Below are 27706 nucleotides of genomic sequence, written 5' to 3'. Positions count from 1 at the left end.
CCGGGCGAAATTTCCGGAAGTCGAGTTGCAAGCAAGATGATGAATGGCCATTCCAAGACGATGCCAAGCTGGACTAGCCTACACGCGACGCCAGATCATGATGCGTTCCACATCTGGGCGCGTCTCCGGACCCTTGGGCTTTAGCTCGGCGAGTTCCTGCCACGCAGGACTGCCTTGGGCATTGGTTTGAGATCCCAGCAGCTCGCGTACGAGGTCTGGAGAGAGGGAGAAGGGAGGGCCGCCGGGACGATCGCCTTGGATGGGGTAGACAAGCGAGATCAGGATGGCGTCCTTTGCCAGCAGCCGTGTGTACGTCTCGGCCCAAGCGGTACGGAGGGAGGGGGGGATGGCGCACAAAAAGGTGTAGTCGTACGCTAGGACCGCCTGTGCAGGCTTTGTAAGCGCCTTTGCTGCGCTTTTGTCGGTACCAAGGGTGAAAAAGTCGGCTTCGACAAAGTTGATCTTGGAACCGACGTCGGAGTCAAGGTTTTGATCTTGTAGCCACTGCGACAGTCGGCACGATCGTTTCAAGAATGCAGAATGTAAGTCTGCTATGTTTCGCCGCCAAGGAACATGTCGCACTGGAATTACCTACTTGGTTGGCTGCTGCCACAGCATTGCTACTGATGTCGACGCCGTGGCTCGTCAGTCCGCGTTCGGCGAACACTTTGGCGTCGTAGCCTCTGCCACATCCAGGCACTACTGCTGTGCCAGTCCCCTTGGGAATGACACTTGAGACAGGAACAAGGTCGCCGTTGAGGTCTGCCACCTTGGCATCAGCATCATGCCCACCATTGAGCAGCTCCACGAGCGCCGGCTGCGGTCGATTCGAGTCCCAGGGCGTCGTGGAATCGATCCACGCCTGATCCCATGCCTTGGCATCATTAGGGACGTCTGAGGAGGCGAAGAGCTTCCTCAACTTCTGGACCTGGTCATCCTTCGAGATGGCAGTGGTCATAGTTGCAAGGCTTCGGCGAGAAGGGCTTCGGCGATGGAGTTGCAGAGTGCGAGCTAAGCGTACAATCATCGAATGGAAAGGTCGAGATCTGTCGATTGCGGACCCTTTGCGGGGAAAGCGGTCGCAGGAGAGCAGAAGCGGAATTCGGCATTCGGGACTCGGCATCAGGCTTTGATGACCGTCGCGGCAGATTATGACGTGGAGGAAGGATGCTCCACAGTCAATTTTCCCCTTCCACGCGGATAGCTTCACTCAGCCCCGCTCACTGTCCGCACACCATCCATCGCGGCCGCCGACGACTGGAGCAGACTAGCCATGCCATCCTCAAGTGCAAGGCAGCGCAACAAGAGAGCGTTGGAGTCGACGGGCGGTGTTTCGCGTTCACCGGCGTCCAAGGGCAAGGGACGCCGATCCGGAGAAGGTTCGAAGCTTCAGTCGCTGCTCTACATTCTCCTTGCTACCACGGTGCTGCTGGCTGGATATCAGATCGCCCGCTTCTACTATCGAGGTCACGCAGCGCTTTCGCCGCTTTCCGCATGGACGAAGACCAAGTACGGCGCGCACGGCCGAGTCGGGTCGGTCGGACCTGCTAACGTGGCCAACGCGAGGATCAAGTTCAACAAGCTTGCTCCCGAGGGCGGAGTGGCAAGTGCACCAGCGCTCGTGCCAGGACAGGAGACGACCGACTCGCTGGATGAGCTGCGGGAAAGGATCGGGCGGGAGGGCGAGCTGGATGCGCAGTTTGATGAAGATGGCAACCTCGACCTAGCTACGATCCAGCGCATGCTCGACATCCTGTACAAGCCCGCAAGAGACGGCGCCAAAGGTGCAGCCCGTGCAGCCGGACGCGTTCTCGAGGCGGCCACCGAAGGCGCGGTCGATACCGAGGCGGCGGACGAGGCTGAGGTCGCTGATGAGAGCGCGCCGTGATGCCAGAAGACGCCCACGTCGAGCCTTCCCTCGACACGCAACTGCGACCCAGCGATGAAACCCTGCTGCTTGGCAGCATGCTTCCTCTCGCCGCCGTTTCTCTTTCCAAGACCTCGTCGTTGTTCGGGCATCGGGCTCCCGATGAATAAATCGCTGTTTTTGATTTGTAATGATACGATCTCACATTGCCCACTTCTTTCGAACGTCGCCACCGTCGTCGGCAGCGTTTGCGTGTGATGAGGGTGGCAGCCGGCCGAGCAAGACACGCCAACATCTGGTCGCTTTCCGAGACATCGGTGAGCATGTTGGTCGGCGACTTCCTTTCACGCCAACGCCACCGGCCAGGTGGCGTCCCGAATTCGCTAGTCTCTCGATGCAGCGATCCAGATCTGGGCCTGTTTGACGCTGATGTATTTTAGACCCTGGGGCACCAACTACATGAGGGATGACGAGCATTCGTCAAGGTCCAGACCGAGAATGGAAAGCCTAGCGTGTGTTTTCTCGCCGGGGAAGTCAGGGAACGTGCTCAACCAGTAGAGCTGCCGAGACTGGTGGAGCCAAACTGGGAATGCCGTGAGCTTAATTTGTCGGTGATCTGAGCTTCGCTTCAACGTTTGACCGATGCCGCTTGGCTCGTACAAGCGAGCTCAAGATAATCGTTGAGAAGCAAGTCTGCGCTCTCTCGACTCCAGTGCAGGTGACTCGCCGCGGCATGTTTGGACCCAGGTTGATGCGACGAAAAGCCGGTCCCCGGAGATTCATATGGATCCGTGTGGGCTTGTTCTCAAAGCACCTGGCTGAATCACGTGCCAGGACTCGCAGGATGCTGTTGGCCATCCGAAGACCCACGAGCAAGAGCACGTTCACGCAGGAACAAGGCGGATTCGAAGTTGAACCAGAGGCTGCTTTGCTTCGGCTCAAACCGGCGGCGGCTGGGACATGCACGGCGGATGTGGACGGTAAGTTGGTTGCATGTGGTCCAGCAGAGAAATCAAGCGCGACCGACAATGCAGGTACGGGAGCGGGCCCCGGCCTGTGCAGAATTGCAACGGCGACCGCTGAGCGTTGGAACGCTGAGTGCGCAGAGCTCTGCGAAACAGGTCGGGTGGGGCCATGTGCAAGCCGCGCGCCAGTCTTGATGTCGCTGCTGCGGCCTGGGCAAGACCTGTCGAGGCGCTGTAGCGAGCGCTAGGGCAGCGGTCCACGCTGCGGCGACCAAAGGTCGCCACCGGCTGCCGTTTGATGTGAAGGCTGCGATGCGACCTGTGGATCGAGAGTCACAAGAGAACTCAGACGATGCTGGCCAGAGGACTGAATTACAGGTTCTTGGGGGAGTGGAGCACTTGAAATTCGACTGACGCCGTGTAGAGAGAGTAGGGCGCTTCGATTGCTCGGCCCGCCGTGTAGCGGTCCTGGAACGAGGAGGGGGTCGGAGGACGCTCGATCGGATCGATCCTATTGCGGACCAAACGGGGGAAGTTGGAATTGGCTCGAGCGGACAGCTTCGGTTGTGCGCGTGCATGCCAAGCCCTAATCGCTTGCAGACCCGCACCTGCTGTGGGCCGCTCCGCGTTGGAAACCGGCGTTGCGGCCGTGAGCAGCCTTATTTGGACGAGCCTCGAGGGCAATCATTCGAGTCAACGGCCACTAGTCCGGAAGGTTGGCCTAGTGACACGGTGTGAGGCGGCGATCGCAACAAGGATTGGTGCACAAGAGGCCTGGCGGCGAGCGAAGCTCTACAGCAGAAAAGGAAAGGCCACGCGAGGCTGTTTTGACATTAATTTCGAGGAGCCAATCAGCGAGCGTGAAAGTCGAACGTGTCGATGCGGAGTGCATGAAGCAGAGCTGCATGGCAGCGAACGTGGACACTTTGCATGAATTCTCCGCTCCTCGACAGGGCGCAATTCGCAGACACCCAGGCTCGCCTGTCTCGGTATGGACCCTTGCTACAGCTCGAGCCGAGGAGTCCGCCTCGGTCAGCCTGAAGCGTGCTCGCAACCAACCACGGACGAGATGTCTCCGCACAGCAGGAGGCAACCTCGACGAACGTGCGCTGCGCCAAAGCCAAGCCTTGCCTTGTCTGCGCTCGCTTCGAGGTGGTCACGTTCCGTGTCCATCGCCGTCGTCGCCGTCGTGGCCGCCGCTCGACTCGATTGCCGCCCGCGCTTGGCCGCATCTGCCGCCGTACCGCGGCTGGCTTGGATGCCGCCGACTTGGCAAGTGGCACTCGACCGTCGGGGCCGAGTCGGACGCACGAGTGGCAACACAAACAGGCAGGCCGAGTCAGTAGCGCAGTCGGCTCGCGTGCCTGTCAAGCCCACATCGCACGCCGGGGCGAGCCAATGGCAAATTGCACAATGAGAGCACGCTCAGACGTAGCCGGGCCAATCAACCATCAGCCGTCTGCAGCAACGATAACTCTCATCCCGCGTGCGAGCAAAGAGAGGGCGCAAATCACTGTGATTCGCACCGAATCCGATGCAAGGCTGCAGCCCAGCCTCTGCCCGAGCGGCAAGCAGAACGGCTCGAGTCTAGATTTGCGTGGTGCTGCAGCCTGAAATTTTCAAAACGCAAGCGGGAAATCAAAATCCAAAAAAGAAGTTGGAGCCGCATCCGCTAAGCCATGGCGCCGGCGAGACCCAGCTTTCACCGTCGGCCTATCACTCGGAACGTGTCGTTCAGAGTTCGTTTCTTCCACCGCTGGTTGGACTCTTCGCACATCGCCGCTTCAATTCCACCCGAGCCATGCAGCGTCTCGAATGAGGTCGCCACGCCCGTCCATCCTCGCCCCGGGTGCCTTGCAGATGAGATTCGCCCGGTCTCGATGTGACTGCGTCTTGCCCGCCCCTCCCCCCCCCCACGGCATCACACGGCGCTACCACGCTGCGATCCGGCCAGCCTCTGCCTGACTCTACGCCCACCCTTCTGTGCCTTGGCCACCCCGTCCGCCCAGACCTATATCAAGTCGGGACCTCCTCGTCCCTTCCCTCTCATCGTTCCCACCAACCTCCTCAAGCCTTCTCGCCTCACACCTCACCCACCCCCCTCCCGTCGCTTTCTTCCCATTCACGAAGAATAGTCACATCCACCAAAATGGCTTTCGGTAAGGACATGGACGCCTGGGCCGGCGACACCGGCCTGTCGCTCGTCGAGAGGAACGAGAAGAAGTCGCGCTTCGCCGTCTCGTGGGCCGAGGCAAAGCTCCTCACAATCGCCGGTGTCGGTTTCCTCATGGACGCTTGGGACCTCTTCATCATCAACATCATCTACTCCATCATCCTCCTCGCCTACTACCCCAAGGGCACCAAGAACATCGACTGGGGTCTCCAGGGTGGTGTGCTCAAGGCCGCCGCCAACATCGGCAACATCGTCGGTCAGCTCTTCTTCGGCTTCTGCGGTGACATGTTCGGTCGTTCCGCCGTCTACGGCAAGGAGCTCGTCATCGTCATCGTCGCCGTCATCCTCCAGATCTCGGCTCCCGACTCGATCGGCGGCCACGGCATCACCATCTGGCTCGCCGTTCTCCGCTTCGTCATGGGCATCGGCATCGGCGGTGACTACCCCATGAGCGCTACCATCGTCGCTGACCGATCCTCGCTCAAGAACCGTGGCTTCCTCCTCTCCTGGATCTTCTCCAACCAGGGTTGGGGTAACCTCGTCGGCGCCCTCTTTGCCGTCATCGTCATCGCCGGCTACCGCCACTACGTCGACGCCGGCCAGGTTCACAAGCTCTCGGGCGCCTGGCGTATCCTCCAGGGTCTTACCCTCATCCCCGCCTTCATCGTCCTCTACTTCCGTCTCACCCTCGTCGAGTCCACCCGATTCACCCAGGCTCGTAAGCTCCAGGACGACCCCGAGCTCATCGCCAAGGGCCACAACAACCTCAACCGCTCCAACTCGGACGACGACGACCTCAAGGAGAAGGCCCTCGGCGGCGACGCCACCCCCATCGAGAACACCGCCGTCGGCATGTCGTTCAAGTCGATCGGCAAGCCCAAGAACGAGTTCATCGAGTACTTCTCCCAGTGGAAGAACGCAAAGAAGCTCATCGGATGCGCTGCCTGCTGGTTCCTCGTCGACATCACCTTCTACGGCATCAACCTCAACCAGTCCTCCATCCTCTCCGCCATCGGCTTCACCAAGGGCTCCACCTGGGGCAAGCTCATGAAGACCGCCACCGGCAACCTCATCATCACCGCCGCCGGCTTCCTTCCCGGTTACTTCTTCACCATGTTCACCGTCGACATCGTCGGCCGCAAGCCCATCCAGCTGCTCGGTTTCACCATGAACGCCCTTTTCCTCGGCATCCTCGCCGGCCGCTTCAACACCCTCAAGAACCAGACAGGCCCCTTCTTCGTCGTCTTCGTTTTCCTCCAGCTATTCTTCAATTTTGGGGCGAACGCAACTACCTTTATCGTCCCTGCGGAGGCATTCCCCACGCGGGTGCGTGCTACGGCTCACGGCTTCTGCGCAGCATGCGGAAAGTGCGGTGCTATCCTGTCTTCGCTGCTGTTTTCGCACCTTGCTAGCGCGACGTCGCTCGGCAACCAGGGAGTCTTTTGGATCTTCTTTGGTGTGTCGGTCCTGGGCGCCCTTGTCACCTTCTTCCTGGTTCCCGAGACCAACGGCTACGATGCCGACGAGGAGGACCGCCGCGAGCTCGCTGCGCGCGCTGGTGTCCAGTAAGCGCGCGCAACGTTGCCTCTGCCGCCTTCTGAGCCCGTCCTACCCCTCAAAAGGAACCCTGACATGCTTTCGGTTCTCACGGTCCACGTATATCCACGGGCGGGCTGATGTGCATTTTGTTTCACCTTCCGTACTTTAATTGGGTTTTTAGTGTAAATGTCACTTTCTAACTGGGTTTTCGCGGTGTCAATGTGTGAACGAGCCGCTGAGCAGTCTCTCATCTCTGAGTTGCGGTGTGAGTGCTGATCTCTGTCAATCTCACCCACTTCGGTGACGGTGCAGAGCGTGCAGGCCGAGCGCAAGAGGTAGCAGGATGAGGAGGAGTCGGCGATGAGGAGGAGCGCGTCTGCAAACACCGCTGTCAAAATGTGCCGTGCGACCTGTCCGAAAATCTCACAATGTGGCGCTGCGACCGCGGAGACGAAACAGGCGGGTGAGCACTGAAATTCACTTTCAAAAATTGAGACAAAAAAGGGAGACGAAATTCAGACCAACGGCACCTCCGCTGTGTCAATTTGCCGGCGAAGCGGACACAGAGAGAGAGAGAGAGAGAGAGCACGGTTCGCGGGTCTGGACCGCTAAGCCGCATTTCCCTGCGTGCCTCCACCGGGAAAGTCAACTTATGGGCAGAGTCAGCACCGCATGCGAGCTGCGACATGCAGCAAGTGCGCACAGTGGATCGTTCGGTGCCTCCACCGGGTCCCAGACGAAAGTTTACATTTCACACTCGACTCATTTCACACTCGACTCGAGACTGAGACGGCAGCCTAGCTTTTGGCACTAGGCTGCACCGTCGTCGTCAACGTTGCTTCTCCCGTCCTCTCACACCGTCCTCTCACGGCTCACGGCTCACGGCACACAGACTCGACATGCTGGATGCTCTGGTCATCAAGGCGCTGCGTGCGATTTTGCCGCTGGCCACCGCCGTGATCACACCCACGCAACCGCCTGCGCCTAAACCGGATGTCACCACCTACATCCCCTCGCCGTTTGTGCCGGGCAAGATTCCGACCAAGCAGCACCGACGTCGGCTCAAGGCGGATATCTACGAGCCGCCCGGTGCGCCCGACGACGTGGCGCTGCCGGTCGTCATCAATCTGCACGGCTCCGGCTTCTGCTTCCATACCCATGGCGACGATTCGCGCTTCTGTGCCCATGCCGCTAGCACGCTTCCCGCCGTCGTCATCGATGTCGACTACTCGCATGCGCCCGAGCATCCGTGGCCGGCCGCGATCGAAGACGTCGACTCGGCCGTCCTCTTTGTCAAGCACTTTGCGCGCGAGAACCGCAAGCAGCGCCGGCGACACGGTGCTATCGGCGCGACCGGACGCAAGGAGTGGCTGTGGGACTCGGACCGCATCGCCCTCGTTGGCTTCAGCTCAGGCGGCAACTTGGCGCTCATTGGTTCCACGCGCGCCGAGGCTCACGGTGGTGTCCAGGCCTCGGTAGCTTTCTATCCCTCGACCAACCTTGACGAGGATCCGTACGACAAGCCGCAGCTCTCGCCGATCAAGGGCGCAGCGGGCGGGACAATGCCGCCGTGGTTGCGGAAGATGCTCTACACTTGCTACGTACCGATTGAAACAGTCAAGGATCGAAAGCAACCGCTCATCTCGCCACTCTTTGCTGATCCAGCTTCGTTTCCGCCATCAGTCACCATCCTGACCGCCGAGCAAGACTCGCTTGCGCGCGAGGGAACGCGCCTCGCAGACCGCCTGGAAGCGAGCGCTGCCTACAAGGGCTCCGTCGTCCACTGGCAGGCGGAAGGCCAGGGTCACAACTGGGACAAGATGACCCAACAAGGTTCTGCAGCCGCTCAACTTAAAGACGAAGCTTATGCGCTGGCGGTCCGTCGCATCCGCGATGCCTTTGCTTCCGTTGCCATCGGCTACGACGATGTCCGCGAACAAGAGGAGGACGAGGACGAGGATGATGCAGATGACGCACAGGACGAGAGTCAAGACGTCCCTCCAGGTGCACGTAGCCCCTCACAACTCGGACGCCGCTCCGATGCGGCCGACTCACGTCCACCGTCACACTCGCGATCCAGCCTCAACACTTCAACGACCGTCGCCGGCCGCGACTCGCTCTCCCGCCCTGCCACTCTCAAGAGCCCAAAGCTCTAAACTCTGCCCCACTGTCTTTTACAAACTCATCACAGAAATATACCCTCGCTCGGTCAAATGTTGTTCCGCACATTGCGCGTTGATTGCTCGCTGAGTCCAAGTTGGGACCACATCCGCTGTGACTCGGAGCTGGAGCGACTCACAACTCTCCGACCTTTTTGATGTGCTTGAGCGGAAGTTGGATGCGCTCGTTGCGGCGCCAAAAGTCAAAGAGGATGCGAGCCGTGCGATCCGGTGCGTCTTCGTGCAGCGAGTGGCCCACGTCGGCAATCACTTCGAGCTGGTACTTTCCCTGCATCTGACCGATCATCAGCTCGCGGTCCAGTCGATCGGTTCCAGCGAGCAACAGGAGGCGTGCGGACCGGACACTGAGGAAGCGCGACGAGAGCCCTTGGAACCAGCCGCGCCAGTACGGCTCGGTGGCAAGCAGATCCGCTCTCCACTTGTATGCGTGTATGCTGCTCGCCTTGTCAATTTCGTCTGCCTCGTCAAGGACTTCCTGCGGCTCGTCCGTGTTGTCCGAATCTGTCGAGGGAGCCGAAGCGGTATAGAGAGGGTTGGGCTCGACGAGGGGCGGAACGCTGACGCGTGCGCTCTCGGCATTGGCGATCGTCTTGCTGTCGACGTGCCAGCGGATCGCATCCTGCACCGAAGCGAAACCAGAGGGGTGGCTGAGCACGACGCTGCGCATCACCTCGAGCGCGTCCATGGCAGTGCCCTCGACGACGTCGAGCACAGCTACGCCCGAGATGCGTGTGAATCCACTGGCAGCCAGCGCATGCGCCGCAGAGACTACCACCGAGCCGCCCATGGAATGTCCGACGAGAACAAGCGACGGCATCTCGTCCGTGCGCGGGTACAGTGTCGAGAGCAGCAACGTCAGATCCGACGAGAGAGTATCGATCGACATGTCGAGCGGAGACTCTTCAACATTGTGCAGCTTGGTCCGGCCGTGACCGCGACAGTCGTACGTCAGCACTCCCACTTCCCCTCCGCTCTGCCGTGTCAGCTCGGCTGCCGTCAGTGCGAACGAAAGTGCGCTGAAGCCCGCGCCGTGGTGGAAAACAAATAGCGTACCGGGGTTCCTTGCAGCCGACGGCGAGGTTGCATCGACCGTGTCCTCGTCGTCCTCGTCACCAGATAGCCCGAACTTGCGGTTAAGTTTCGGCAGCGCAGAGGACTGTACGTCGATGTCGATGCTGTCGATTGACGCAGCTGCGAAAGGTCTGGCGTGCGGCCTCGGTGCATGCGCCGCCTTGGGTCGGGGAGGAGTAAAGTAGACTCGAAACGAGCCGGATCCTTTCCGAAGCGGAACGTCGACCTCGAGTGCCTGCTCAAAGTATCCCTCGGCTGTCCTGGGGGCGAAGTCGTCTGTACGTTGTTGTGTTCTTCGCCTGTTTTGTAGATCTGAGCTCGAGGCAGACGCGATGCTGGGACCCGCATCACCGAACGAATCGCCCGACTCAGCCTCGGCTCGTTCCTCGTCGTCTGCGCCGCTCGGGAAAGGCGGCACGGGCGGAAGTCGACTCAGCTTGCCCTTGAGGAACGAGCGCTGAAGGTCAGACATGGTAGTGCGTCCGTGTGGATTCGATGTCGGAGGGTGCAGACCACAAAGTCCTTACTGGCCGGCAGCGAGGCAACGAGTTCGAAGGACGAAGTCAAAGTCGGAGGAGGGTCCGAGCGGGTGGAGGCGTCGCACTCGAAAAATTCGCACCCCATGTTACGTCGCTTTGTGAACTCAGCATCAGACTTTTCACAGTCGACATCACCATAGACACGTTTGACATTGCACGACCACGAACCGCCAATCTATACATGGTACCTCCAGTCCAGCCTGCGGTCGCCAAGCCGCTTGAGCTCTTCCTGGCTCTGCTCGGCATCCTTGCCGTTGTTTTGCGCCTGGAGAGCATCTCTGCGACGGTTCTCCCTGCTGAGGAGGAACCAGAGCGTTGAAGCGGCGGCGATGCCGAAGCCGAGCCACACGATGCTGAGGCCGTGGCTGATGTGATAGTTGACGTTTCTAAGACCACCGAGAGGCTTGCGGTAGAGCTGGACACCGATGATGCTTCCCATGTTGCCAAACATGATCTGCATGGCCAGCGCCGTCGCACGTTTGGTCTGGCCCGAGACGTTTTCCGATGGAAGCGAAAGCAGCAGCGCGTTTCCTGCGTACACGCCCGGCGTTGTGATAAAGATGGCCACGTAGCGTCCAGCCACTGTCGGCGATGTGATCTGAACAATGTACCCGAGGATGGCGAGCAACGCGCAGCCGATGATGAAGACGAGTCGTCGGTTCACGACAAACGAGATGTGCGCGATCGTCATGGTAAAGATGAACGCGAGAAAGTAGGGCGGCACCGTGAGGAGCTGCGCATCGGCGGCCTTGTATCCGAGGTCCGCGATGATGGTGGGCATGAAGAGAGAGATCGTGTACAGTGCAAAGGCAAAGCCGTGGAAGAGGAGGCCGTAGAGATAGACATACGGGTCGGTGAATGCCTGCTTGACGCCATCCCAAGAGAAGGTCTCCTCATCCAGCGAGTCGCGATCCGCCTGCATTCTCGCTGCGATGATGGACTTCTCGCGATCGGTAAACGAGCGCGACTTCATCGGGTAATGCGGCACCAGCCAGTAGGCGAATAGCGCCACTACAATGGTCAGCAGGCCCTCAAGGATGAGGATCCAGCTCCAGCCAGCTTTGCCGCCGACGCCGCGCATGAAGCCGATGCCGTAGGCAAGGATGCCGCCAAAGGCACCTGAGAAAGCGGCGCCCGATAGCAGCAGCGCTACGCGGTAGTGGCGCTCGCGTCTCGGGTAGAACATGCTAAAGACAAAGACCGATCCTGGGAAGAGACCGGACTCGCTCAAGCCGAGGAAGAAGCGCACGGCGAACAGGCCGGCCTGGTTGTGCACCAAGCCCTGCACCACCGAAATGATGCCCCACACGAGGGTGAGCGTGGGCAGCCAGACGGGCGGCGAGGTCTTCTTGAGCACCAGGTTGGCCGGAACTTCGCCGATGACGTAGCCGACGAAGAAGAGCGTGAGGGCGGTCGAGTAGTCGCGCAGGTTGATGTCCTTGACGAGGCCATCGAGCTTGGCATTGCCGATGTTGCTCCTGTCGAGGAAGGAGAGCAGGTAGAGAACGAGGAGGATGGGCACGACGACAAAGTCGATCTTGCGCACGAGCTTGCGTTCTTCCTGGCGCGTGTATCTCACCTCGCCGTGGGATGCTGTCGTGACGACGAAGACGTCCGTCTGCGCTTCGTGCGCCTCCGAGAGCGAGGCCTCCTTGCCCGAGGGCGGAGTGACCGTTGGCGACACCTCGCTCATTCTAGATAGAATGCAGGCAGATGCAGATGTGGTGGTTGACAGAAAAGGAGGATTACGCTCCGGATGGGACTCGTTCCTTGATAAGGGCCCAGGTAGGTGCTCGTCGAAGCAGGAAGTCTACGTCGACGAAAGCCTCGTGGCTATGGCGCAATGCTAGTCAGGAACGAGAAGGTCGTGTGGTGTTTTGCATCGCCGGCGACGCCGGTCGGTCAGGGATAGTAGCCGGAACGGAGCATGCTCCGACCTCCCGATGTCGGGCCTCAGACAGCGTCGCAGCCGGCGGGTGCTGATGCAATCCGTCCAAGCCGTGAGGTGCATCTTGGACGAGGTCTTGGCACAGCGATACCACGAGAGTCGACAGTCGGAGCGGAGAGGCGCAAGCACGTCAGTCATTCCGTGAGTTGCGGGGCAGGGACAGCCGAGGCCGATGTGGAGACCCAGATCACCATGACTAGCAGATGTTGCGTGCTCGGCTGGAGGAAAGATACGAAGCGCAATGCTGGACAGGTGGTGCGCTTTCACCATCATTCGTGGGCCACAGCACGCCATCTCTCTAAGCGAGTATTCTGGAAGCCGGTCATAAATGAGTTTGTGGATTGTTCCGGTCTGACAATTAATTCATATTAAGACGATGTTAAGCCACATTTTTCCTAGCGAAAAGCCCGCATCGAGATCTCCGAGACGATGACGCCACGAGCCTCGCTTGAGCGCCAAGCCGTGTGCTTGTCGCACCCGTCGAGCAGGCGCTCCGGACCGGCGTCAGTCTCGGTTGGTCGACAAGCAGACCAGAGCACTCCGATTCCTTTGCTGTGAGCGCCTTGACTTTTGGTTGGCCGAGGTGATATGAGGGAGGACGGCTTAGGAGAAGGGTTATCGATGGAGTGACCGCACGTTGCAATGGACCCTGAGCACACCTGCATGCAGAGCGGCGAGTCCTGAGCAGGAAAGGGCCAGGCGTCGAGTCAACAAACTTCGAGAGAGAGAAAAGGGCGCGGCTCTAGATGTGGCGGCGCGCTTCCGCACTAGAATGCTCCGCGGGCAGCACACGGCCCAACAAAGCGCTTCCTTGCCTCGCAATTGCTTTCGGACGTTGGGCGTGTTTTGTCCGATGCTCGCAACGACAGTGCATTCCTGCCTCGGTGCGGCAGATCCGAACGGGCCAACGAGAAAAAAGCTCGAAAACGAAAAAAAGCAGGGTCTCCCTCGCCTTCCCGCCTGCAGGAGCGATGGATTGCACCGACCAAGACCGTCGCAGCGTCTCGCCTGTGTGGCTAACCCGACCTCCAAAAAAGCCCACGTTACAGTTTACGCTCAGCAGCGCGTGTGGGTGTGCAGCGTGTGTTCTCCTTTTAGGCTTTTTGTTTTGCCTTTTTGCCTTTGGTCGGCAAGATCTGCTTATCGGCGGCCGGCCGAGCGGCTTGCCACCGCCGTGCCACACTCGCTTAACTGAGCCAGCGCTCGCTCGCCCCCCACAGAAGTCGGCGCAGTGTGCCTAAAGCTCAGTCGCATGTGGGCCGGAATGTCATGCCCGCTGATGTGGCCGATAAAGTGGCGAGTGGAGTCAACTCAGCAACGGCCATCCAATCTGGCCTCCCCGCATGCCAGTCTGTGCACGTTGCCTTCTTCCCCGTCGAGAGCGGCGCCTCATCAACTGTGATGATCCATCGATCAGCCATCCCATCCTCCCACCACGCCCACCATCATCATCATCTGCAGCCCACCTCCAACACCAGCGCGAACCTCGACCGAGGCCATCCACATTCGCTTCGGGTTCAGTTGCACTTTTCGACGCTTCGACGCCCAACACGACCCTGCCAGCTCACGCATACAGCATAGGCGGACGTCCAACGCCCCGAGTGCCATGGCGCATCTATCTTCCACCACAATGAGCGGCGCCTCCTATATGGACCGCTCCATCTCCTCGACATCATCAGCACATTTCAGCGCCTCATCTTCGCCTGGCATGGCCACTTCCGTCGTCGCTTCGGACCTCGCGAGCAACGATGACAACCTCTCCGCCATGGACGAGGAATCTGTCTCCATGCCGGCAACGCCACCCGACGCCTCGCACATGGGCCATGTTCACATCCTCGATTCTGCCGCCTCTGCAGCCACCAGCTCCATCAACGCCACCGCCCAGCCCGTCAAGAAGCCCGAGCTCTTCCTCTCAATCACTCGAGCCAATCGACCCAAGCTCGTACTTTCCCCTACGGACCAGGAGCGCTTCACCGAGCACATCCAAGAGAGCAAGAAGAAATTCGCCTCCGATACTGCATACCTTCCCAAGTCGACCAACATGGGCCTCAGCGACGTCGACGCCGCCGCTCTGCTCTCGGTGAATCCATTCAACTTTGCGCGCCCCAACGCCCAGAGCTGGGAGGACGACGATGTCGACGTCGACCACGGTCGAACGCGCGCGGCAGCCAAGCCGGGCAAGACCGTCTTTATGAACGCCTTCCCTTGCATCTTTGTCTCGAACCTCACCAACTCGATCTCGTTCTACCAGAAGCTGCTCGGCTTCTCGCCCATCGGCAAACCAGCCAGCCACCAGGCCGTCCTGCGCCGTGGGCCTGCGGCACGTCCGCCGCGCTCGTCCAGTCAGCCATACTCGGCCATCCCCTCGGCCGCCGAAGAGCCCGGCGTGCGCATCGTACTGCGTTACCTGCCTGCCGAGTGGGGCGAGCTCAAGGGCGACGGCTCGGGGCCGCCGCAGCTGCTCATCGTCGTCAGCAACGTCGACGAGCTCTTCCAAGAGATCGTGACCAAGCAGCAGCAGTTCAAGCCCAACGGCCGCGAGTACTTCCCCGAAGTGTTCCTGGGCAAGGCCAAGCTGATCGGCAAGCCGCAGAACAAGCCGTGGGGAACGCGCGAGCTCCACGTCCTCGACCCCGATGGCAACAAGATCATCTTCTACCACGAGCTCAACTGAGTCTTCGTGGTGGCCCCCTTTCCAGTTTTCTTTCAGATACCCGCACCGACCGCGTGTCGCAGTGCCTCGACGTGATCCGTCGATTGTAACACCACCTCTCGCCTTTTCTGCTCCCGTCTTCGCATTGGTCCGCCCTGTAACCTTGTAACAACAGCTTCAGCGCATTGAAAGGAATAGCACAACCTCCCCACTCTATCTCCACATCTCCACATCGTTCTGTGTGCGGCAGCGAGAATCAGGTGAAGCCCGTAGAGCGGATGATTGCAGTGGTCTGGCGAGGGAACTGTGCCGGAGGATGACAGTCTAGTATTCGGGAGGTGCTTCGGCGGTGATGCTGGCGGTCTCGGCGTACTGGCGGGTGCCCATCTCGGTGAGACGCGAGACGACACGTGCAAAGGCAAACAATTCCTCGTCGCCGGTGAAGATGGGAGAGCCACCAATGTCGTCCATGGTAAGACCCAGATCATCCATGAGGGCACGCATCTGGTCGGCGGTGGGTTTGGCCTTGCCTGCATCGCCCGAAAAGATCTGCAGGATGGGCACCTCGCTCGACGCGAGCAGCTTGGTCTTGCTCTCGTAGGCGGCGTCGATAAAGGTGATGAAGCGGCGCGCGAGATCGCGCTGGTTGAGGCCCATCTTGGGCACAGCATCGACAAAGATGGTGCCAAAGTTGTTGCAGATCTCAATGTAGTCCGCCGCCGACCTCGGGCGGCCGCACAGCTCGTCGAACGTGAAACGCGCCACCTTTTGCGACGATTGCGGCACGTGGAGCGTTCGTCCCCAGATCTTGAGCGCACGGTTCTCGACGACAGGGTCGTGCGGGTCCGAGGTGGCGGCGTCGAAGAGCTTGTCAAACTCGCGCGTGTTGGCGTCGTCGAGCGGGTCAAAGTAGACCTTGGAGAGCGCGCGGGGCACCTTTCGATAGTCGGTGCCCGAGTTGAGGTCGGTCACGCGGAACTGCGACTTGAGCAGATCGATGCAGGGGAGGAAGCTCTGACGCTGGATGCCGTTCTTGTAGAGCTCGTCCGGTTGGCGGTTGCTCGTCATGACCATGACGACACCGTAGGCGAGCATGCGCTCGAGCAAGCCGCGCAGGATCATGGCGTCTGCAATGTCGGTCACCTGGAACTCGTCAAAGCACAGCACCGAGTGGTTACGCGCCATCTCGCGCGCCACGGCCTCGATCGCGTCGCTCTCCTCGCCCGCGCTTGCTGAGCCGGCAGATGAAGCAGACGAGGATGAGGCAGAAGCGGCGGACGAGGCGGCGGAGGACATCATCATGACGATGCCTGATGGCTTGTGCGTTTTGGACTTGTAAAAGTGCGCGCGCTTGTGTGCCTCGATCATGAATTGGTGAAAGTGGATGCGACGCTTGGAGGTGATGTTGGACGGGAGCGTGTCGTAGAAGAGATCCATGAGCATGCTCTTGCCGGTGCCGACGTCTCCATACAGATAGAGGCCCTTGGGAATGTCGGACGAGATGGGAGGGATCTCGTGGGTGTTGGACTTGGCGCCGAAAGGAAGCCAGGAGAGGAAACCTTTGGAAGCTTGCAAGTGCGCTTCGGGATCCGGCACGTCGGGCTGTTTGTAGGTGCGGAGCTGATCATGCAGAGATTGAAGCACCTTGATGATGCCTCGCTGGTGGTCGTCACTTCGGAGCACGCCGGACTGAACGAGCTCTTCGTAGCGTTCAGTGGGGGTTGCGGCCTTGGTCTTGCCGCTTTTGGCGGCCGAGCTAGAAGATGCAGAGCTCGAGATGGAGCGAGAAGACGAGGCCTGGGTGGGTGGAGCTGAAGTTGTGTCGACAGCCGTGGAGGCTTTGCGAGCGTTGGATGACCAGTGGCGGGCAATGCTGGGGGTGGCGAGGCGTCGGCCGCCGACTTGGCGAGCACGCGGTGCCAGGCGAGCTATCGAAGCGGAGGCGAGGCGAGGCGCACTCATGATGACGATTGGACGACTTGGACGACACGAGACAAGATGGTGGGATGCTGGACGAAGAAAGACCAACACACGCTTGGGGCGTTGCTTGTGTTTCATCAGGCCTGTGCGGGCCATTTAGAACTCGCCGGCCGGGCTTTTCTTCCGCAGTTGCAGTCCCGCCCGTCCGCATTTTCCGGCTTCTTCCGTGCAGTACTGCTCCTGTACCCCGCACCGCCTCTCTCGCTGGTCCGGCTTCTTGTACATTGGATCTAGGCGCCGACAGCATCCTCGAAAGCCTCAAGAACGGCTTTGCCATGAGCCCGACTCGGAATGGGCGGACTTGGTTCATGCGTGATTCAGCAGACTTGCAAGCGAGCTCCTAAGGCAGACCCGATAGCGGAGACACCCGATGTGTTGTCCCCGATGACAAGAATCGGGCTTCGGCTATCACCCGCCAACTGATGCGGCGACCACCGAACGGAGTGCGAATTTTGGCTGCAACGGCGCGTCGTTTCCGACTTATTTTCGGCAGCAGCGACGCTCTCCTGATCGACACTCGGCAGCTGCTGCTGTGCAACTCTTTCGCCCGACCACGTTCATCCAACGTCACCGTCATCATCTTCACGACCACCACCACCACCACCATCACCTCCCCTCTTCGATAGATCTAGACACCGGCGCATGCCACAGTAGACGCTGGCCAGGCGTGATCCGTCGCTACGAACTTGCGCAACGATGAGCGTCTCGCCCTTCCCGCCGAGCCAGTCGGCCATCGATCCGCAATCACCTCCTCCGCGCGCGAGGCAGCCATCCGCACACCACACGCCCACACAAAGCGGAGACGAGCCCTTCTCCTCCGCAGCTGCATACAGGAATCCCATGTCGCCCGTGGCTTCGCCGCCCCCGCAGGTCACCTACGAGCGAGCCTCGGCTATCCACAGCCCTCCGCCGGCGTCCAACTTGGTGATCCATGATCCACATGCATCCGCTACGCCCTCGCCAGCGCCCAACGGTTCTGCCGCAGTATCACCTGCTTTCCAGCGAGCAGGCGGCGACGGTCGTTCGGCCAAGTACTCGGCTGCGACCTCGAGCAAGCGCGATGGCACGGCCTCCATCTCCAAGTCGGCGCGTAGCAGTGCAACCTCGTGGCTGTACGGCGGCCCGGATTCGTTCATCCGCGTGCCTTCGCGCATGGCTGCACTTTACATCCTCGTCACCACCATCGAGGCCATCATCGTCATCACGCTCGTCGGCTACATCTTTGGCAAGATCGTGGCCGAGGTGGACAACTTTACGCAGAACCTCAAGACGGTCTCGGTGTACCTGGCCGTCTTCGTGTTTGGCTGCGTGTTCCAGGTGCTCATCGCCTGGGATGCGGTGCGTCTCAAGAACACGCTCCAGCTCATCGGCGTGCTCATCTTCAACATTGCGCTCACCATCACCGCCGCCATCGAGATTCGTCAGGTGCGCGACGCGCTCAACGCCCAGGACCAGATCGCCGGCGGCTATCCATGCCCGGACGACCCCAATCGTCTCTGCCGTGCACGCTCGCTCTTCCCGCAGGTGGAGACCTACCTGATTGTCGTGACGGCCACGTGCTTCGTCGCCGAATTCTTCATGATCTACCTCAGCTACAAGCTTTGGCGCGAGTTCGGCTGGATCATATACCAGAAGATCGGCGCGGACCTCAAGGTGCGCAACATGTTCTTCTGGTACCAGCTCTTCATCGTCTTTATCAAGTTCACCTTCTTCTTTGGCGTCGGCTTCACCGTCATCTATCTCATCCTGGTGGCCGATACGACGGACTGGGAGTACGGCGTGACGATCGCTGCGGTGCCCATTGCCATGGTTGCGCTCTTCGTCGCCGGATTCTCGGTGCGACGAGAGTGGTCGAGTCTCATGGTGGTCTCGCTGCTGCTCATGATCGTCGGACTCGTCTACTTTGTCTACAAGCTCACGCAGGTCTGGGTGCCTGCTACGCGCGACGAGTATACCTACGTTCATACCACCATCACCTTCATCTCTGGATTCGCCATCCTTACGCTCGGTCTCACGCTGATCAACGGATTCATCTGCCTGCTCAATTTCCACAAGGGGCTCAAGCCGGCGCACGATGCGATCGGTACCTTTGGCGGCGTCCACCGCCCGCGCGCGCGCAACGAGAACGAGGGCGGCGACGTGCTGGACATTGAGCGCGATGTCGAGCCCAAGGAGCACTCGAACGGCTCTACGCCTGCTCCTATGCACCGCGCCAGTGTGGTCTCGGGCGGCGTTGTGGATCCGCGCCGGGCTAGCGGGATGGTGCACAGCCCTGTCTACAGCAACGGCGCCCACGAAACACCATTCTTCTCTCCGGCTATGAATGCGTACACTGCTCCGCCCACCGCAGCTACGCTCGGCAATGCACCCGTCCTAGCACCCCAACCTGTACAAGCTGCAGTTTATGACCCTGGCTTTGCTCCAGCTCCAGCGATGCACGCCCAACCTGCGCCCACATCGCAGCAATTCCTCGACGCCCACGCCCCACGTCCCTCGGCAACACGCATCTCGCTCGATTGAACCCCACTCTCTAATCCTCCACCTCCCCGCTGTATACCCTGCGCTCAATCAGATTCACCCTTTGGAAGCTCTTTCACCTTGACACCCCACGCGTCACGTGCACGCGCCTGCCGTTGTCTCACAAACGCCCACGCCAAGCGACTGCAGTTGATGACAGAACGAACACGAAACTTTTGCGATTAGAGCAGAACCGAAAATGCAGGAAGAGCCAGAGATGGAAGCGAAATGGAGGGAGCATGCAGTCTAAGGGTAAGGGCGGATGAGGAGAACGAAGAAAAAAAGTCCATGCGTGTAGGCGAGATGCAGGTGACGCACTGGCGGCGTCGGCGTCTAATGCAAACGAGACCGATGTGAAGATCGACAGGAAACCCTTGGCGGTGTAGAGTGGCTGGAATCTAGGGACGAGCATCATGCAGCGGCGTTGACGGCGATCGAGGGCTGCGGTGCGGCGGCAACGGCCGGGGTGGGAGTCTTCTCGGCTGTGACCGGGAGAGTGGAGGTGGCGGCGGCGGCGGCGCCGCCCTTGACCACTTTGCGGAAGGGCGAGCCGGCGCGCTTCTCGATGTTGGCGAGCCAGATGTTTTGCATGACGATCTGAGGAAGAGTGTAGTATCTCCACGTAGCCCAGCGGAAGAACATGCCCACCTCGAGCTGGCGAGTCGAGGCAAAGTCTTGGGTCATGTCCTTGCGCACGTCCTGGAAGAGGGCGGTCTTGTCTGTTAAGACAGCCTTGACGCCCCAGCGCGTGGCCTCGATCATCTCATCCTTGCGGTTGACGGTCCAGACGTAGATATCCTTGCCCGCCTTTTGTGCGTCGGCAATAAAGGCCTGGCCTTCAGCGCCAACGAGGCAGGCAAAGTACATGGAGAAGCCGGTGCAGTCGTTCCAAAAGTAGCGGCGAGCAGCGCGGGGCGATGCGCCAATGTGGATGCGCTTCATCGAGGGCACGTTCTGGAGTGCCGACTCGAGGAACTTGGGATGCCAGAGGCCAAGGATGAGGCGTGGCGCGAGGTCGGTGTCAAAGTTGGGGTAGGACTCGATGACGGAGCGCATGAGGGGGAAGAGGCGGTCCGGGTTGTTGTCGGGCTTGATGTCGAGGTTGAGCTTGACGTGCTTGCAGTCGGGGCGCATGAGCAGATCGCACACCTGCTGGAAGGTGGGGATCTGCTGTGCGGGCTGCTTGAGCGTGCGGAGCTGCTCGATACCGTCCTCGCCATAGTATGGACGCTCGTAGATGAGGCCCTTGCCGTTGGTGGTCCTTTCGAGCGTAGGGTCATGGAACATGACGATGACATTGTCGGTGGTGATGTGCACGTCGGTCTCGAGACCCTCGGAGCCGTCGAGTATGGCCTTCTCGAAGCTGGCGATGGTGTTCTCTGGGAAGGTGGCAGAGGCACCACGGTGGCCCCAGCACTCGGGCATGTCAGGGCTGACGTTCATTCTTGCGGATCTGGTGATGGGACGCATGTTGTCCGTGGTGATACGAAGCCAAGGGGAGGAGCCAGAGGAGGATGCCAAGGGGCGAAGATGACGGTAGACCAGATAGACGGAAGCAACGATCAGTACCAGGATGGCGATTGGAGCTACACGCTGGTTCAAGCCGGCGTGGGATGCAAGACGGTCGCGTGATGCCAGCTAGAGGGAATGGCGTGTGGGGTAGATGGGAACGTGGAGCGGTAGATGGGAAACGAGGCGAAGCAAGGATGCTTACCAAGTAGCGCAGGATGTATGGGGGAAAGATCGATGTTTGGACGTGTGCCGGTGACTATCCAAGCCAAGCCAACAAGCACGAAGGGGTCGACAGGGGTTCGTGGACGAGAGAGACGGAGGGGTGGGCAGTGGCAAGGGGGAGGCCTTGGGCTCATATCGCGAAATGCCAACCAAAGGGAACGTGACAGGCCTCGACTTGGAACGTGCTCATCCAAAGCGACACTTTTTTTTTGGTCTTGACACACGCGCCCAAAGCCGAGACCCACTGTTGTGCACGCGTTGATGCCCACCTGGGCACCAGCCAGAGACAAATGAACCAAAAGATCATCCAGCGCCAAGGCGAGGCTAACGAGGATTCTTGTGCTCGTCGAGGCTCAGCGTGCCACCTTGGGTCGGCACAGCCTGCGGCCGGGGTGTCCCGCCCGTGATCCTGTGACCCTGTCTCCTTGTGCGAGTGTTGATGCGCTGCACCACTTGGCGGTCCGACCGGCTTGGACTGCAGATGGCTGCGTGTCGCCGGCAGCCGGCGCCCGCCCCCGCATTTGTCGAGCGGCTGCAGCCCCGCAGTACTGTAGGCGCCTGACTGCGAAAGTTTTGTACGACGCCGATCGGGTTCAGCATCCATGATTTGCAAACGCAAAAAACGCCATGCTGCACGACAACATGCGCTTGCTACGGCTGCCACGAGCGAGAGCGCGTTTGGCCATGACTTCTAGGGGGTGAGGCAAGGCTGAATGGGTGGTGGAGGTAGCCGCCCGCACCCGATGCGAGGTCTGCGTATGACTGTCAGCTGCAGCTGTGTGACGCCGACTGCAAACTTCCAGTGGACCCCTTTTGGCTGTCTGCCTTTGCCACCGTGCAGATCCCGTCGTCACTCTCCGCTGTCCCGCCGAAGCTTTAAAAAAATTTCCAGGCACATCGACCGTTTCCAAAATCTTACCAGTCGGGCCGACTGGCTGGCGTGAATTTTGCATGGAAAGGCTGCGCATGTGCCCGCAGCGAACCCTACGTGCAGCTTCCGGCCTGCTTGAGCGTCCTCCAGCCGACCTAGCACGAATTTCCTCCCGTAGCTCCAGCTTGGCTGGGACCCTTAGAGACACCGCCCCGAGGTGACGTCGCTCTCGGTCCACGTTCCTGTGGCTCTCGCTCACCGAGCTCAGCCCGCTGCGCCAGCCACAACGTGCCCGCCTTTCTCATTCCAATTTGCCACGCTCAGCACTGTTAGACCCCAGCTCCTGCTCCCGGACAGCAATCTCGGTGCTCGGCCTGCTCCTCACACTCACACTCCCTCTGCCCATGCTACGGAACCAAGGCTTTGCGGGATGCCGAACGTTTCGATTATGATGTGCGGTACGGTGCGATATCGAGCGGAGCTAGGCGTGTGAGCAAGACACTTTTTGACGGCAGAAAAATGGATCAGCTGCGACGCTTGAGGCCGATCTCGAGCTCGACGGGCTTGCGCAGGAATCCCTCAAACGTCTCGAGCGGCTTGTTGGGCTCGGCGAGCACAATGTCGTAGCGGCGGAACACGGCAGCGATGAGCACCGACAGCTCCATCATGGCCACGTTGCGTCCGACGCACGCACGAGGGCCCACCGAGAACGGGATGAACGCCTTGTCAAAGTCGCGCTTGGCGTTGGGTGCCAGCCATCGGTCCGGGTTGTACTCTTCGGCATCGTCGCCAAACACCGACTGCGTGCGGTGCAGCGTGTAGGCAGGCACCGACAGCACCGTGCCCGCCGGGAAGTGCTCGCCGCATACCGTCGCGCCACCCTCAGGAATCACACGTGGCAGCCCGATCGCCGACGTCGAGTGGAAGCGCAGCGACTCGCTCAGCACCGCCTGCAGGTACGGCAGCTCCTGCACATCGCTATGCAGCGGCACCTCCTCGGCGTGCTGCAACTCGCGATCCAGCTCAGCCTGCAGCTTGCGCATCTTGTCCGGGTGCGTGCACAGGTGGTACACGATCGCGCACGCCGTGTTGGACGTCGTGTCGGATCCGGCAATCAGCTGCGTAAGCGCCTCGGCGGTGAGCTCCATCTTGCCCATCGGCTCGCCACGGTCGTCCTTGGCCGACTGCAGCTTGGCCAGCAGATCCTCGCGCTCCGATCCGTTCTGCAGGCGGTCGTTGACACGGGCCAGCGCGATACCGGTGAGCTTCTTGACCGACTTGAGGCGGTTGGCAAACCAGGGCAGCTTGAGCAGGTACGGACGCATCCACACGGGCGCCAGACCCATCGTGGCCGAGAACTCGCCGCGCTCGTTGATGATCTTGACCGCCGAGCAGTAGTCGACCTGCTTGTTGCCGTTGGCGTCCTCGTACTCCACCTTGGCCTCGTCCACGCCCTTTTCGAGCATGCCGAACGTGCTTCCGAACGCGAGCGCGCCGATCGTGTCAAAGGCAAAGTAGTTGAGCCAGAGGAGCGAGTCGAGCCACGCACGGCCCTTGATGCCGCGCGGACCCTCGGCGTTGGACTTGGCGGCCTTTTCGCAGAACTCGTCCCAGCGCTCGAGGAGCAGCTGCACCTCGCGTCGGATGAACGGCTCGAATGCTACAATGGTCTTGGGTGCAAACGTGTGCGATACGATCTTTCGCTTGCGCGTGTGCTCAGCACGGTCGCGCGTGTTGAACAGACCGCGCGGGAAGGGTCGCGGCGGCACAAAGGCGTCGTAGTAGGCGGGCTTCAGCGTGCCGGTGCCGTGGCCGTAGACCGGGTTGAGCGCGTCGGGGTCAGCGATGGAGATGTGGTTGGGTGCGATGCGCACGAATTTGCCTGTTGAAACGAATCACAAGAGACGCAGGTCAGCAACGATACGAAGACTACGACACTGTCAGGACTGCCGGCGCTACTCACCGTACTTCTTGTGCTGCTCGTGGACGGTCTGGAAGCGATGACCGGCCATGGCCTTGCGGAGAAGCCAAAAGTCGGTGAATTTGGCGAGCAGAGGGCCGGGATACTTCCTCACGGCGGCATTGGTGATGAAGGGAATGAGGTGGAACAGGAACACGGCGCCAAAAACGGTAACGAGGAGGTGGCTGGGCTTTTCCAGGGCCCACATGATCGCGTCCCCAATGCGGGGAACGATATCGGTCTCGACCATGACTGGAGGTGGTGGGGAGGTGGTGGTGATGGTGTTATTGCTGGTGGTGGGGAGGGCAGACGAGGCCTAGACGGATGACGGTCTATTTGTATGTTGGTTCGCTCGTCTGCTACCTTGGCGCCTGGCGGACTTGGATACAAAATGCGGAGACTCTGAGGACGAAGAAGCAGCAGCGATGGCCTAGCGAGACAACGGCGATGCTCACTGACGGGGGCGCCAAGGCACGCTGCCAGTCAGGATGTCACGGCAATGGTCAGGCGAGCCGTGCAGTCGAGCGGAAGCCAAAGTCTGTACGGTTGGGCCGACCGAGGTGTGGAGCTGCGGGGGCAGCCGAGCAGTCCAATTGGGCCCTGGGTCATATTTTCGACCGTCGTATCCGAAGGTCACTGTGCGCGCGCCCGTTGCGTCACGCTGCCCCGCCATCGAGCCTGTCAAAATCCGCCTCTGCTCAAGCTCGGCCCTCTTCTCCCGACTTACTTATCTGAGAGCCAAAAAAGCAAGCTCATCTAACCCGACCGTACCGCACACTGGTTCGGTTCTGTAGGATGAAGGATTGGTTGAGACCGCCGCGATCTAATTTCACCGACCAAGGCGAAGGAGCCAATCCAAGCTCTGGCCATCGCTTTGAGTAGGGTGGGAGCGGTGACGCGAAACCCACTTCGTAATGAAGTGCCGACTTGGCCGCCGCCGCACCAGCAGCAGAGCGCGCAATCGGGACCAACCGCCCGCTTCCAATTTTCAATCCAAATTGGCAGCCCAGGCACACTGCAACCCCGCTGACGAAGTGCAATCTCGTAACTGGTCGCCTGCACACAGAGCCTCCGGACCGCCTTTCCCGCGCGACGCTGCATCGGGCCTCGATCGGACGCTGAAGCCAGCTCAGCTCGGTGCAGCCTACGGCCTCGAGTCCAGCTCAGAACTCGCACGTAACCATCACATCAGGCAGGCAGACGGAAGAAACGCGGTTGAAAGAGTGTATGGTGCAAATGAAACAGCAACATGCCGACACGGGAGGTGGGTGCAAAGTTACCAAAAGTTCTGCGCCCAGTCCACCAGCGCGTCCCAGCCACGCCCGACAGCGCCGTTGCCAATCTTGCCCAGCAACCGCCTCCACTGCAGCACCTGGTCGTCGGCGCGCGCCAGTCCAATGATGCCCTCCATACCGCCCACCTTAGCAAACATCGAGTCAATTGGACGCGACACCGTCGCTGCCGCCTTGCCAGTCGCACTCAGCGGCTGCGTCCAGGCGATCAGTCCCAGCAGCCGTTGCACCACGCTCGGCGAGACCGATGCCCCCGCACCACCACCCGCCGCCATCGAGGCACCAGGCACGGCGCAGCTAAACTCGAACCGGTTCGCATGGAACAGCAGCGCAGCACGGTAGTGAAACACGATGGCAAGCACGATGCCAATATGCCACAGCTGATGCGAGTGGCCCCACGTGTCGAAGCGACCGGGCTTCCAGCTCTCGGGGAATTGCGTCGCGTAGAAGACCAGTCCGCCCACGTAGAAAGCCAGCGACGGGAAGATGGGGCTGAAGAACGACATCGTCTTGGCTAGGCCATGTTCGAAGGCGGCGTGCGAGAACGGCGCCAGCGCCGTAAAGCACATGGTGAGGAAGACGGCGATGCGCCATCCCTTGTTCTCGCGGCGGTTGAACCACTCGGCCCACGGCAGGATTGCGCCTGCCAGGCCCACGACGAGCGTGGTAAACGAGTAGAAGAGCGCCAGGTTGGGCTGGCAGTAGAAGCAATTGTATACGGTCGTCCAGATCGACGCCGCCACGAGCCAGGCGATGCCGGTGTAGTCGACGCAGGCAAAGCGCTCGAACCATTTGCGGTCCGAACAGCCAGCCATCACGTGCCACGACACCGACAGCGTCAGACACTTGGCCGCCGCAAGCAGATACACGGTCTGCACCAGACGATCCATCGGCGTCGTCTGCTCGTCCAGCCCCTTGCTCGGCCAGAACAGCGGCACGATCGCCGCCAGACCCCACAGATGCGTGTGGATGTTGCCCGTCTCGTTGTGAATCTGGAACGTGCTACGCACTAGCGCGCGCCAGTTCTCGACCGGGATGAAGCGGTAGCCCGATAGGATGTGCTCGTTGTTGCGGAAAAACGCAGGCAGGTGCTCGTAGCTGATGAGCTCTTGGCCGTTTCGTGCAAGCTCGATGGCGAGCTGGTACAGCTTCTCCTCGGCCTCGTGTACCGCATGCCCGGCTCGCTCGGCAAAGCTGTTGGCACGCGCACGCGAGCGAACCGACAGATCCATCAGCTTGGTCTCGAAGCGCTGCGCCAGCGACGTGTGGTCCTCGCCGTCGTTGGCTGCGGCGCTCTGGAGGCAATCGCGCCACGCCATGTTGCGCACCGACTCTTGCAACGTCTCGAGACGTGCCTGCATTTTGGCAGCGAGTGCGTACGCTTGGCTGGGCAAGTGGCTTGACAGCGGTTCGAGCACAGAGGCGAAGTCGAGGTCGAGCTGCGGGAACGATGGCATCGACGGCAGCGAGGGGAGTTCGGCTCGGAGACGCGCCGCATCGGACGAAGATGGCAGACGCGGCAGGCGTTCTCGAAGGCCATTACCCAGGCTGATCGGGAACGAGAAGCTCGACGAGAGCCGCTCCCAGTCTTGCGCCAGAGTCTGCGAGCGAGAGGCAAGGGCGGATGAGGCGGATGCGGGATACGTAGGAAGCAACGCGACGAGCCTGCGCAGATCCTCGCGTAAAGCCTCGAGTTGCTGGAAGAAGGCGGCAGAGTGGCCGTCGTTGAGTGCGGCTGCATCCGAACTTGGCAAATCTTGTCCAGACACTTCGGAGTTGCTGGATGCAGAAGCAGCGGTTGTCGAGTCGCATGGCACGGCTGCAGGATCGGAAGCGGCCCGAGAGATTCGCATCGAGTAGAACGCTTTGGCCCTCATTTCGAGTTCGGTGAGATAGGAGAGCAGTTGAGCACGGAGCGATACGATCGAATAAGGCAGCGAGGCGGGCAGATCGAGGTATTCGAGCGACCCGAGCGACTGGTGACGTGGCCTGCTGAACATGTCGGTGTAGGTGGCATCCCACTCATCGTCGGAAGAGCCCGAGTCAGTGGCGGTGGCAGTGGCAGTGGCGGTTGCGCTGCTAAAGCCTTCAGCCAGCGCCTCTTCAGGTGCGAGCGCATCCAGTCGGAAGCGAAGAGTCGACTGCGACGGGCCAGCGGGCTGCGAGGCTCGCCTCAAGCGGCGACGCACGTTGAATGGTCGGGTCGGTTCGTCCGACACTGCAGAGCTGGCCAACATGGCGCGCTTCGAAGCTGAGCTCTCCAGGAGCGGGGTCGAGCGCGAGGCGCTCAGCGAAGGGCGTCGTGCGGGCATGATTGGTGTGCTAGAGCCGAAACGGAGCGATTTTGTGACGTGATAGCAGCGGGTTTGGCGAGGTGCAAGATGATGATGAGACGCCTTGAACTTGGAGTCGTATGC

The 27706-nt window shown here is 60.5% G+C and overlaps 13 protein-coding genes across 13 annotated transcripts; 5 read left to right on the top strand and 8 right to left on the bottom strand.

Moving 5' to 3' along the window:
• Nucleotides 1-78: 78 nt before the first annotated feature.
• On the bottom strand, nucleotides 79-958 carry PAN0_001c0874 (thiol methyltransferase 1; the record flags this gene model as incomplete). Its single annotated transcript, XM_014804488.1, has 2 exons — nucleotides 79-504; nucleotides 596-958. 2 exons carry the CDS (start codon nucleotides 956-958, stop codon nucleotides 79-81), a joined length of 789 nt encoding a protein of 262 aa, XP_014659974.1.
• Nucleotides 959-1273: 315 nt separating this feature from the next.
• Nucleotides 1274-1888, top strand: PAN0_001d0873 (uncharacterized protein; the record flags this gene model as incomplete). The annotated part of the gene is made up of 1 exon (XM_014804487.1): nucleotides 1274-1888. One exon carries the CDS (start codon nucleotides 1274-1276, stop codon nucleotides 1886-1888), a length of 615 nt encoding a protein of 204 aa, XP_014659973.1.
• Nucleotides 1889-2805: 917 nt separating this feature from the next.
• Nucleotides 2806-3520, bottom strand: PAN0_001c0872 (uncharacterized protein; the record flags this gene model as incomplete). Its single annotated transcript, XM_014804486.1, has 3 exons — nucleotides 2806-3151; nucleotides 3248-3343; nucleotides 3441-3520. The coding sequence occupies 3 exons, from the start codon at nucleotides 3518-3520 to the stop codon at nucleotides 2806-2808; spliced, it is 522 nt and encodes a 173-aa protein (XP_014659972.1).
• Nucleotides 3521-4981: 1461 nt separating this feature from the next.
• Nucleotides 4982-6574, top strand: PAN0_001d0871 (MFS general substrate transporter; the record flags this gene model as incomplete). Its single annotated transcript, XM_014804485.1, has 1 exon — nucleotides 4982-6574. The coding sequence occupies one exon, from the start codon at nucleotides 4982-4984 to the stop codon at nucleotides 6572-6574; it is 1593 nt and encodes a 530-aa protein (XP_014659971.1).
• Nucleotides 6575-7443: 869 nt separating this feature from the next.
• PAN0_001d0870 (alpha/beta-hydrolase) lies at nucleotides 7444-8700 on the top strand (the record flags this gene model as incomplete). Its single annotated transcript, XM_014804484.1, has 1 exon — nucleotides 7444-8700. One exon carries the CDS (start codon nucleotides 7444-7446, stop codon nucleotides 8698-8700), a length of 1257 nt encoding a protein of 418 aa, XP_014659970.1.
• A 139-nt stretch (nucleotides 8701-8839) lies between these two features.
• Nucleotides 8840-10267, bottom strand: PAN0_001c0869 (structural constituent of ribosome; the record flags this gene model as incomplete). Its single annotated transcript, XM_014804483.1, has 1 exon — nucleotides 8840-10267. The coding sequence occupies one exon, from the start codon at nucleotides 10265-10267 to the stop codon at nucleotides 8840-8842; it is 1428 nt and encodes a 475-aa protein (XP_014659969.1).
• A 242-nt stretch (nucleotides 10268-10509) lies between these two features.
• Nucleotides 10510-12027, bottom strand: PAN0_001c0868 (MFS general substrate transporter; the record flags this gene model as incomplete). The annotated part of the gene is made up of 1 exon (XM_014804482.1): nucleotides 10510-12027. The coding sequence occupies one exon, from the start codon at nucleotides 12025-12027 to the stop codon at nucleotides 10510-10512; it is 1518 nt and encodes a 505-aa protein (XP_014659968.1).
• Nucleotides 12028-13888: 1861 nt separating this feature from the next.
• On the top strand, nucleotides 13889-14956 carry PAN0_001d0867 (uncharacterized protein; the record flags this gene model as incomplete). Its single annotated transcript, XM_014804481.1, has 1 exon — nucleotides 13889-14956. The coding sequence occupies one exon, from the start codon at nucleotides 13889-13891 to the stop codon at nucleotides 14954-14956; it is 1068 nt and encodes a 355-aa protein (XP_014659967.1).
• A 303-nt stretch (nucleotides 14957-15259) lies between these two features.
• PAN0_001c0866 (AFG1-like ATPase) lies at nucleotides 15260-16897 on the bottom strand (the record flags this gene model as incomplete). Its single annotated transcript, XM_014804480.1, has 1 exon — nucleotides 15260-16897. The coding sequence occupies one exon, from the start codon at nucleotides 16895-16897 to the stop codon at nucleotides 15260-15262; it is 1638 nt and encodes a 545-aa protein (XP_014659966.1).
• Nucleotides 16898-17611: 714 nt separating this feature from the next.
• PAN0_001d0865 (uncharacterized protein) lies at nucleotides 17612-19435 on the top strand (the record flags this gene model as incomplete). The annotated part of the gene is made up of 1 exon (XM_014804479.1): nucleotides 17612-19435. The coding sequence occupies one exon, from the start codon at nucleotides 17612-17614 to the stop codon at nucleotides 19433-19435; it is 1824 nt and encodes a 607-aa protein (XP_014659965.1).
• A 408-nt stretch (nucleotides 19436-19843) lies between these two features.
• Nucleotides 19844-21770, bottom strand: PAN0_001c0864 (PLC-like phosphodiesterase; the record flags this gene model as incomplete). Its single annotated transcript, XM_014804478.1, has 3 exons — nucleotides 19844-21070; nucleotides 21391-21490; nucleotides 21583-21770. The coding sequence occupies 3 exons, from the start codon at nucleotides 21768-21770 to the stop codon at nucleotides 19844-19846; spliced, it is 1515 nt and encodes a 504-aa protein (XP_014659964.1).
• A 791-nt stretch (nucleotides 21771-22561) lies between these two features.
• Nucleotides 22562-24247, bottom strand: PAN0_001c0863 (cytochrome P450 monooxygenase pc-bph; the record flags this gene model as incomplete). Its single annotated transcript, XM_014804477.1, has 2 exons — nucleotides 22562-23919; nucleotides 24001-24247. 2 exons carry the CDS (start codon nucleotides 24245-24247, stop codon nucleotides 22562-22564), a joined length of 1605 nt encoding a protein of 534 aa, XP_014659963.1.
• Nucleotides 24248-25273: 1026 nt separating this feature from the next.
• On the bottom strand, nucleotides 25274-27601 carry PAN0_001c0862 (hlyIII-domain-containing protein; the record flags this gene model as incomplete). The annotated part of the gene is made up of 1 exon (XM_014804476.1): nucleotides 25274-27601. The coding sequence occupies one exon, from the start codon at nucleotides 27599-27601 to the stop codon at nucleotides 25274-25276; it is 2328 nt and encodes a 775-aa protein (XP_014659962.1).
• Between the last annotated feature and the right edge of the window lie 105 nt (nucleotides 27602-27706).

This window comes from Moesziomyces antarcticus, assembly GCF_000747765.1.
Source record: "Moesziomyces antarcticus DNA, scaffold: scaffold_v10001, strain JCM 10317, whole genome shotgun sequence".
Taxonomy (NCBI): Eukaryota; Fungi; Basidiomycota; class Ustilaginomycetes; order Ustilaginales; family Ustilaginaceae; genus Moesziomyces; species Moesziomyces antarcticus.
The sequence above is the reverse complement of the archived record's forward strand: the minus strand, read 5'-3'. Positions and strand labels throughout refer to the sequence as shown.